The sequence below is a fragment of the Merops nubicus genome, unplaced genomic scaffold (genome assembly GCF_000691845.1).
Source record: "Merops nubicus isolate BGI_N331 unplaced genomic scaffold, ASM69184v1 scaffold33610, whole genome shotgun sequence".
Taxonomy (NCBI): domain Eukaryota; kingdom Metazoa; phylum Chordata; class Aves; order Coraciiformes; family Meropidae; genus Merops; species Merops nubicus.
This window is the reverse complement of record NW_008584075.1, coordinates 940-11,300: the sequence shown is the minus strand read 5'-3', so window position 1 is coordinate 11,300 and position 10,361 is coordinate 940. Positions and strand designations below refer to the sequence as shown.

Sequence of the window (10,361 nt, the reverse complement as noted above, 5' to 3'; positions counted from 1 at the left end):
AAAACAATTCTGTTATTCTGTGATGGAGGGATTTTTACTCTGTCCCTACCCAGAGAAGCCAGCTGCAGCAAGGTTGGGGTGGCCAGTGTGGATGCTGGCAGCCCTGGGTGTGTGGTGCCCCATTAGGAAGTGACCCTAATTGCTGCCGTTGAAGTTCAGGTTGTTTAGGAGGGAGAGGGGTAAACTGAGACACTGGCAATTGACCTTTACCAGACCACAACTGTTACATCCAACCTGCCAGCTTGGCCCAGTATGAAATGAATACAGCAGCGGGTGAAGCTAGGAGCTAAATTTGTGTCTTCAGCCTGATAACCATCTTAAGTATTAGGCTGGGGAGGCACTTCCTGAGGACCTCTTTCTGCGGCTGACCTGGGCTGAAGACGTCCCATGGTTTGTAAAGCTCAGCACTGCTACCTTTGATTGTGGGCAGAGAATAGGGCTGGATTCCTGGTGATGGTAGTGCAGCTGGAACAGGGTCCAGCTCAATGTAGCTCCACCTGGGCTGGAGTCTAAGCTTGGCTGAAAGTGCCACCAGGTGCTGGGACTGATCTTAGCAAGGAGGGAGTTGATGTGGATGGAGTTCTAACCCTTTGCTGCTGGGGCTGAGCCCCAGTTCCCCTGCCTTGGAGCCAGCCCTGGGAGAACTTGTCCATGTCTGAAGGGCTGTGGCTTTCTCCCTGCTCAGCTCAGCATGACTTTGGGATTGGGGTTTATATACTTAGCTCTTCTAATTTGGTGTTCAAGGTGCATATTTAACCTGTGCATGTTCTTATTACTGATTCCTTTGGGCATCCTTTCCCTTTTCTCTTGATTGGTAGCTGCATTTGTTTGGTGCCATTTGCCTGGATGACACGAAGCCCATGAATTCTGAGCAGGCCCTTTTGGTGCTGCGGAATACAAAATAAATCATTATAATTAACATCACAGAAGGGCAGGCTTGTTATAGGGTGTATTTCTCCTTCAAAGCCCTCTAGAAGAAGAAGGGAGGTCATGCTCAAGCTTGTTTTTTTTCGGTTAACTGTCATCATTTGTCCAGAAACTTACTAAATTCTTCAATGCCCATGATGGAAGCTTTAACAAAATCCATTCTTTTTATAGAGTTCTGTTTCTCATGTTGGAATTAAAAGCCTAGAATCCCCCCAGTGTTCACTGATGTTTAAGGGGAGATGTCCCATTGTGCTTTGGGTCCTGGAGTCTTCTAGGAGCTGAGAGTGAACCTGATCTTTCTGATTCTTCCTCTGGGCAGTCCCACCGCAAGTTCTCTGCCCCCAGGCACGGCCACCTGGGCTTCCTGCCCCACAAGAGGAGCCGTCGCCACCGAGGGAAGGTGAAGTCCTGGCCCAAGGATGATCCCAGCAAACCAGTCCACTTGACAGCTTTCCTGGGCTACAAGGCTGGGATGACACACACCGTGCGGGAGGTGCACAGGCCTGGGCTCAGTAAGGCTGCTGGGTGTGGGGGGGACATGGGGGTGCTGGGTGGGTGAGGCTGCTCCTGGGAGTGGGTGGTGGGGCACACAGCCAAATTCCAGGGCAGGAGCCATCCCATGTGCTGCTCCCCACAGCCTGGGGAGGGTGAGTTCAAGTGTGCTGGGTCTAACCCAGTGTCTGGGGATCAAACCCTGCGTGGTCCTTCAGCGGGTGGAGTCCCCACCCCTGGAGGGGTTCCCAAGCTGTGGAGATGTGGGGTGAGGGACACGGGGCAGTGGGGACCTGGCAGGGTTGGGGGATGGTTGGACTAGATAATCTTAAAGATCCTTTTCAACCAAAATGAGTCTGTGATTGGGGGGCTGAGGCTGGCTGGGAGCAGAGTGTGACCTTGCCCTGGCACGGGCCACGGGTGGCTCCGGGGGGCGATCTGATCCCAGACAAAGCTGAGCCCCATTTCCCTTCACTACCTTGCAGAGATCTCCAAGAGGGAGGAGGTGGAGGCCGTGACCATCATCGAGACCCCCCCCATGGTGGTGGTGGGGGTGGTGGGGTACATCGAAACCCCCAAGGGCTTGAGGAATTTCAAGACTGTTTTTGCAGAGCACATCAGCGACGAGTGCCGGCGGCGCTTCTACAAGAACTGGTTTGTGCCTCAGTGCCTGGGGAGGGTCCTGGGGGTGCTGCCTGGGGGGAGGGGGGTCCCTCACAGGTCTCCCCCACAAGCTCTCCGTGATGCCTGGCTGTGCAAACCCCTCAGCTCCCAGCACCTGCCTCTGGGCTGGGCTGAGACTGCTCTTTAGTCACACACAGAGAGATGCTGCAGGCAGCCTGGTGCTGGGAGTCATCATATGCATATGTAGATTTATTCTAATAGTTGAAGTAAGCTGGTGCTCTCCACAAAGCATATGGCAGCATGGGCTGCAGGTTCATTTTCCTCTGTGTAGGCCGGGCCCATCAACTCTCCATCTAATTGGGACACTTGAGCTGAGGCACCAAACGAAGGGACTAAACCTGAATTTGTCAGGGGGAAAAAATGCTGCAGAATGTGACCCCTGGAAAGACTGACAGCCCAAATCCCACACCAGCAGAGAGGAAAATGGAAACACGAATTTCATAACTGTAGGAATCGTGTCTCCTGCAGAGGTGCTGCTGAGATCCACCCACCACATGCCTCTGATCCCTCTCGGAGCCTGTTTTCTCCTTTCTCCACTCAGCTCTGATTTGGTGCTTGTGTTTTGATGGCACTTGGCCAGTCAGTGGGAGACGACTGGATTCCTCATGCCAAAAGGTTTGAATGAACCAGAGCTTTTCACAGCTCCTTATTCACTTTCCTCTTCCCACCTCAAAACCCTGTGTGGTGGCCCCACCAGTCAGGCAAGGTTCAGGCAGCCACTTGTGCCCACGGGGAGGTCTGTGGCAAGGGGACGTGTCCCCCCCCAGGCTGAAGCACGTCACCAACCAGCTCTGCTGGAGCTTCAACCCTTTGGTTGTAGGCACAAGAGCAAGAAGAAGGCGTTCACCAAGTACTGCAAAAAGTGGCAGGATGAGGATGGCAAGAGGCAGCTGGAGAAGGATTTTGCAGCCATGAAGAAGTACTGCAAGGTCATTCGTGTCATCATGCACACGCAGGTCAGGGCCTGGCCCCAGGGGGTGGGCAAAGAGGGGCTCCCTCAGCTCAGGAGCATGGGGAGGGCCTGGCTGTTGGGATCTTGGGGGGTCTTGGTGGGCTTGCAGGAGGCTGAGCCATCCGAGGGTGTGGGATAGGGCTGTGGGGCAATGGGAAGTGCTGGCTGAGCTTTCCAGCCACCTCCTGACACCAATCCTGTCCCCTTGAGCTGGGGTTTGCCTCAGGGGGCTGTGGCTCAGCACCCTGGGGAGCCCACATGCCTCGTGGAGAAGAGCAGACTGCCTAGAGCCTCAGCAGGTGGTGAGCCCTGTGGTAGCAAGAGACCTTAGGCCCCATGATCACCTCAAATTAGCAACTGGTGTCAAATGTTTTGGGCAAAAATAACCCCCGAGCAGGCACAGTTTTGCCAGACACTGGTGGCTGGGTACACAGGGCTTGTTTTCCTCCTGACCCCTGGAGCTCACGCCTGCTTTGGAGCCTGGGCAGAGCTAAACTGGCTCAGACCTTCACCTGGGGCTGGCACAGAGCCTCCAAGTCCCTCTGAGGTGATTTGACAGGGGCTTCACTGGGGGAGCTGGGACTGGGAGAGAGCAGAGGCACCTCTTGGTGGCAGCTAGAAATCTCTGCAGTGTGGTGGTGAGGGGTGGTGACGAGGTGGCCCCGCTCACCCCCAGTGCCCCTCACAAGTGGTGGGTGACCCCTCTGATGCAGATGAGGCTGCTGCCCCTGCGACAGAAGAAGGCCCACGTGGTGGAGATCCAGCTGAACGGGGGCACAGTGCCTGAGAAGGTCGACTGGGTGCGGGAGAGGCTGGAGAAGCAGATTTCTGTGCACAGTGTCTTCAGCCAGAACGAGATGATCGACGTCATCGGCGTGACCAAGGGCCACGGCATGAAAGGTACAGAGCAGGGAGACCCTTGCCAGGGGCTGGGTTCTGTCCTTCTCATGTGGACACAAGGGTTAGGCAGGCTGAGAACCCCCCAACTTGTTGCACAGGGAGGAGCAAAGAGCCTCTGGACCTCAAGCATGACATGCAGTCCCATCGGTTTCCTTGGTCACAGTCCAGGCTGTGTTGTTGGCCGTGTGCTGTCCTCCCAGGAGGCTCGGGGGGCACTGTGGGTACATAAAGCCCTGCACTTCTCACAGCCACCCCTTCCATGGGAAGTGAGAACAGCTCCTTGCTCTGGCCTGACAGCTTTGGGTCTCCTTCCGACGCGGTGTCTTCCGAGAACCGCAGGAGACGGATGAGACTCTCCCCTCCCCAGCACCCAGACACCAGCCCTGGCTCTCCCCCCGTGTTCTCACCACCCTGTCTGGTCACACTGGCAGGGGTGACGAGCCGTTGGCACACCAAGAAGCTCCCCAGGAAGACACACAAGGGCTTACGCAAGGTGGCCTGCATCGGAGCCTGGCACCCGGCCCGGGTGGGCTACTCCATAGCCCGGGCTGGCCAGAAGGGCTACCACCACCGCACCGAGCTCAACAAGAAGGTATGGCCCAGGGGGGCTCCCTCCTGCCCTCCTCCCTCTCACCAGCCTCTTCGTGGTGGTCTCTGTTCCCCCAAGCTTCTCTGATGAGTCCCTAGAAGACTTCCTCGAGTTCTCCGTCTCTTGCCCGGTGCTTCTTCCCTGCTTAAGCAACACGTCACAGGGGGCACAGGTTGATGAAGGACAGTGTCATCCTTAGGACATCTGGGTTTGTTCACCCTGGAGAGGAGAAGGCTCTGGGGAGACTTTCCTGTGGTCTTCCTGTACCTAAAGGGGCCTGTCAGAAAGGTGGGGACAGGCATTTTAGCAGGGCCTGTTGGGATGGGACAAGGGGTGAGGGGTTTAAACTGAAAAAGGGAGATTTAGACTAGAGAGAAGGAAGGAATTTGGGATGCTGAGGGTGCTGAGCCCCTGGCCCAGGCTGCCCAGAGAGGTGGTCGCTGCCCCATCCCTGGAACCATCCCAGGGGAGGTTGGAGGTGTCTCTGAGCACCCTGCTCTAGCTGGGGATGTCCCTGCTCCCCGCAGAGGGGTGGGACTGGAGGAGTGTCCCTTCCAACATGAAGCATTCCATGATTCTGTGGTTCTGTAACCTCTCAGTGAGGGGCAGGGATGTCACCAGCTCCATTTTTTTCTCTTCCCAGATCTACCGCATTGGCCGTGGTGTCCACGTGGAGGAGGGGAAGGTGGTGAGGAACAATGCCTCCACCAGCTACGACATCACCGAGAAGACCATCACCCCTCTGGTAAGGGCTGAGGGGGGGAGGAGGGCTGGGGCTGCCCCTGGCTGCAGGAATCTGAGCCAGGGAAGTATTTCCTCAGCTGGAGACAGCTGCATGGGAAGTGATTGGAAGGAAATTCCCTGGAAGAAATGCAGTGATTCCTTTTCTCATACCTTGGACACAGAAAACCATCTCTGTGAGGTGTTTTTTTAGGCCCAGGGGTAGACCCAAGTACTTAACTTTCAGCTGATAATTTGGGCAGGAACTGTGAACTTTGTTTAAAAAGAAAAGGAAGGATAAATTACATTAAAAATCCAATACTTGGCAGATAAATGTTTCTTACTTGGTTTAAAAATTTACTTGGCTTTTTTAAAGACTTTTCACTTGGGCACCTAGCCAGCTCTGCTCTCTGTTCACCCACATGCTCCAGAGAGTGCAGCACAGGGTTAGCAGTTCCCAGCTCTTCTGGGGTGCTCCTTAGCTGGGATCATAGAGTCAGTGTGGCTCCCCAGTTCCTGAGAGACAAGGTGCTACTGGAGATAGTCCTGGAGAGGCTCCTGAGATGTTAAGGGGCCTGGGGCATCTCTGTGCCAGGCCAGGCTGAGAGCCCTGGGGCTGCTGAGCTGGAGAGGAGAAGCCTCAGAGGGGATCTGAGCAGTGCTGAGCAAGAGCTAAAGGGCCCCGGGGAGCAAGAGGCTGGGGCCAGACTCTGCTCAGTGGTGCCCAGTGACAGGACAAGGGGCAACGGGCACCAACTGGAACCCAGGAGGTGCCACCTGAGCAGGAGGAGAAACTTCTTTGGTGTGAGGGTGGCAGAGCCTGGAGCAGCTGCCCAGAGAGGCTGTGGAGTCTCCTGCTCTGGAGAGATTCCAAACCCTCCTGGCTGTGACCCTGGGCACCCTGCTGGGGGTGAGCTGCTGGAGCAGGGGGTGGAGGAGATGATCCCCAGAGGTACCTCCAACCCCCACGCTGGGGTTCTGGGATTCTGTGACATGCTCTGGTGGATCTGAAGGGTGCAAAGTGTTGTCAGCTCAAAGGCCCCTCAGCCACTTCCTTCTCAGTCCCTAGCAAAGGCCACTTGTGGACACATCTGCTCCCCCCCCAGCTCTCCTGCCTGCCAACCCTCTCCCTGTCTGTCCCCACAGGGTGGCTTTCCTCACTACGGGGAGGTGAACAACGACTTCCTCATGCTGAAGGGCTGTGTGGTGGGCACCAAGAAGCGTGTGCTCACCCTGCGCAAGGTGAGAGCACAGCCAGCACTGGGTGGGGGTGGGCTGGAGCCCTCCCTGCACAGATTCACCTCGTGGAGAACACCTCTGCCTCCAGTGCTGGGCAGGGAGCCTGCTCAGGTCCTTGCTGCTGCATTGCAGAGGGCCTGGGGCACGTGGTGCTCAGCTGGATGGTTTCTGGCAGCAGAGGAAATGGGCTGAAGTTAAGCCAGGGGAGATTTTGTTTGGTATTAGGAGGAATTTCTTTCCTGAAAGAGTGGTGAGGCACTGGCCCAGGCTGCCCAGGGAGGTGGTGGAGTCACCATCCCTGAAAGGGTTCAAAAAAAGTGTGGCCATGACACTTCAGGACATGGTTTAGTGGTCACAGTCACTTTGGGTTGACAGTTGGACTTGATCTTGGAGATCTTTTCCAACCTTAATGATTCTGTGACCCAGTCCAACCAGCTGCTCATCCACTGCTCACCAAGCCCAGCAATTTCAACCCTGCTTCCACCAGAGCAGATGTCCAGGTTGCCTGCAGCCACGAGGCTGATGCATTGTGACTCTTCTCTTCCAGTCCCTCCTGGTGCACACGAGCCGTCGGTCTCAGGAAGCCATTGAACTCAAATTCATTGATACCACTTCCAAGTTTGGCCATGGCTGCTTCCAGACAGCTCAGGAGAAGAGAGCTTTCATGGTGAGTGTCAGCTCCAGCCCCCAGGCCACGCTCCTGGCTGGGGCTAAAGCCACTGCTCCACTCCAACCAAGCCTCTGCTCCTGGACACAACAGCAGCCCAAGGAGGGATTGGGTCTGTCTTGCATAAAAGATGGGCATGGATTCAACTCACACACAGATATTCTGCTAAGGAAGAGGATGATGGTTGGGGGAGGGATCCAAGACAATCCCACTAGCAAATAAATCTCCCATATGGCCAACCAGTTTCCATTCACCACGGGATGGTTTAAAGCAGCCCTGGACTTGGCAGGCACCACATGGGACATATGGTCCCTTTGGCCCGTGGCTGTGTGCTGCTTGGGGTTGTTTGGGATGATTTAGAGCTTTAATGCTCTTAAGAGGAAAAGGTTGGGTCAAATTCAGGCACAAATTTGGGATTCTTTTGTCAGGAAGCTTTCCGAGAGGCCAAGCAGTGCATATTTTTCTTAAATCTGGCAGAAAAGGAAGGAATATTTAAATAAATCCAACCCAAGTAGAGTTTCTTGAATAGTTTTGCACCCTGCTCCAGGCTGAATGGGGAATGGGGGGAGTTCAGTGAGAAATGAGGGAGATGAGAGCCCAGGGAGTGCATCCAGGCCTGGGCTGTCAGCTCAGAGCCCCCGTGGAGCTGCCTAAGCCTCTGAGCCCTGGGCAGGGGGATTGGCTCTGCAGGGCCTCCACAGAGCTCCTTAGAGGATAAGCTGATTTCCTTTATCTCAGGAGCTTGTTCTGTGTTCTGCTCTTGCTGTCACTGCGAGTCCTGAGTGGCTGTGACACGGATCCTAGTGACAGGAGGTGGTTTTGGCTGCTTGCAGCTGCTTTCTTTGCTGGTTTCTGTTGTGGTAAAACTTTACATTTGGCTGGAAGTAGAGGTGTGTAAGTTGTTTTTGCCATCTCCTCCTGTAGGATTTGCTTGGTCCTGGACAACCCCATTCCTTAGCTGGTGGAAAGCCCTCAGGCTCTGTTGAGTTGGCTGATGGGGATCTGTGCTGTTGGCTGTGGGAGGCTGTGGCTCATCCAGTGCTCCTCCAGCAGCTTGGCACTTGCTCCACCACCACAGCAGGCTCCTGGTAGCATTCCTCAGGAGAACTACTGCTCCCCTTCATGTCCCCTGACTGCCCACCTGGCTCAGAGCACTGCCAGGTCCCCACTGCCCCGTGTCCCTCACCCCACATCTCCACAGCTTGGAAACCCCTCCAGGGGTGGGGACTCCACCACGGCCCTGGGCAGCCTGGCACAGCCCTGGGCAACCCTCAAGGGAAGAAATTGTTCCTCATGTCCAACCTCAACCTCCCCTGGGGCAACTGTAGGCTGTTCCCTCTCATCCTGTCCCTTGTCCCTTGGGAGCAGAGCCCGACCCCCCCCTGGCTCCAGGCTCCTGTCAGGAGCGGTGCAGAGCCAGAAGGTCTCCCCTGAGCCTCCTTTGCTCCAGGCTCAGCACCCCCAGCTCCCTCAGCTGCTCCTCCCCACACTTGGGCTCTAGACCCTTCCCCAGCAGCTCCGTTGCCCTTCTCTGGCCACGCTCCAGCCCCTCAAGGTCCTGCTGGGAGGGAGGGGCCCAAAACTGGCCCCAGGATTCGAGGTGCAGCCTCCCCAGGGCTGAGTGCAGGGGATGCTCCCTGCCCTGCTCCTGCTGGCCACACTATTTCTAATGCAATTGTGTATCTAGCACACTTCTCATACATTGCTGCACTCTGGCTGCTTTCGTGCTGTCCAGAGAAAGAAATCCTTTGTGCAGGGGGATGAAGTTCTGCTCCTGGTTCCTGCAGGGCTGGGGAGGCCCCTGGGGTGGCTGGTGGGTGGCAGCACAGAGCTCCCAGCTGGGGAGCAGAGGCCAGGAGCAGAACTGCCCAGCAGAAAGGGGTCCAGAGCTGCAGCTCTGCTCCCCACCTGCAGCCTTGTAGGCCAGGTTTGTCCACCTCTAACACCGAGGGCTCTCCTCTCTGCTCTCTTCCAGGGCCCTCAGAAGAAACACTTGGTGAAAACGAAGCAGGAAGAGCTGTAAGGACTGAGATCTTCAAGGCCACCTAACAGGGCACCTTCAATAAAAAGGCTTCAAGCCGTGCCTGCTGCCTGCCTCCCTTCAGGAGGGCTGCCCTGCTGTTCTGCCCCAGTTTCTGCTGGGGATACTGGGCCCCCCAGTTCCCTTCCCCTGCCCCATCTCCCTGGCCCTGTGTCCACTCACACACCCAGGCACTCCCTCGGCTGAGCTGCAAGTACGACCCGTGGACTTCTCCCCACACAACACCCCAGGTCCTGGCTGATGTGGGGCCTGGGCCACAATGAGATGGCTCACAGGTAGGGCTGGGCAGGGAGGGGTTTATTTGCTTTGGGACTCATTTCCCACCCGTGTTCTCCTTGCAGTCCAGCTGCCTGTGGGGAAGGAGCGACGGCTCTTGGAGCTGATGTCTGGGATCAGCCATTACCACGACTCCTCTGGTGCAGAACCACTCTGGGTGCCCTGCACCCTCTTTGGGAACCAGACCATGGAGAACCCAGCCCTCCACTGGCCCAGAGCTGCCCCCCACGGCCAGCAGTCCTGGGAACCTCAGGAGGAGGTGCACGAAGTTCTTGGGTCTCCAGCAAACCCCTTGGCCTGGGTTGGTTCCGCTCTGAACACGTGGTTGTGGTATTGAGGAGGGTCCTCCACAAAAGTGCTGAGGATGAGATGAACCAGGCAGCCCAGGCCCCATGGCACAGCCCTGGCCGTGGTCGGTGGCCAGGCCCTGGGCAGCCCCATGTCCCAGTGAGCTCCCTGAGCTCTGTGCAGTGTCGTGCTCGTGGGGCTGCGCTTCAGAGCCGCTTCTCTCCCTTGGCTGGTAGGTCCCTGGGCAGTGCCCCCGAGGGTGGCTGAGGATCCAGGCCAGAGTGCATGATGGGGATGATGAGGTCGTCCATGTTTGGCATCACCAGAATTTTCTGAAAAGAAGAATCCAGAATAACAAGTCACTGGTTTAGAATGCTGCTGCCTGGCTGCTGGCACATCTGCTGGGACGTGGCCTTGGCAGGAGCCACAGGAGCTCGGGTCAGGGTCTGGGGCTGTGAGCAGAAGGTCCTGGGCTCCCATCCTCTCAGCAGCAGCTGACTGTGCCTGGCCCTAGGAACCACCAGCTCTGCATTTTCTCAGGGTGGGGACAAGCAGAGGCAGTTTTTCATTGCCCTGCCCACCTGTA

The 10,361-nt window shown here is 56.5% G+C and overlaps 1 protein-coding gene across 1 annotated transcript; it reads left to right on the top strand.

The window, feature by feature from the left end:
- Positions 1–370: 370 nt before the first annotated feature.
- Positions 371–9,193, top strand: RPL3L (ribosomal protein L3-like). The gene is made up of 10 exons (XM_008943115.1): positions 371–390; positions 1,247–1,439; positions 1,905–2,073; positions 2,924–3,059; positions 3,769–3,955; positions 4,387–4,547; positions 5,188–5,289; positions 6,411–6,506; positions 7,051–7,170; positions 9,146–9,193. The coding sequence occupies exons 1-10, from the start codon at positions 388–390 to the stop codon at positions 9,191–9,193; spliced, it is 1,215 nt and encodes a 404-aa protein (XP_008941363.1). The 5' UTR covers positions 371–387.
- Positions 9,194–10,361: the final 1,168 nt, after the last annotated feature.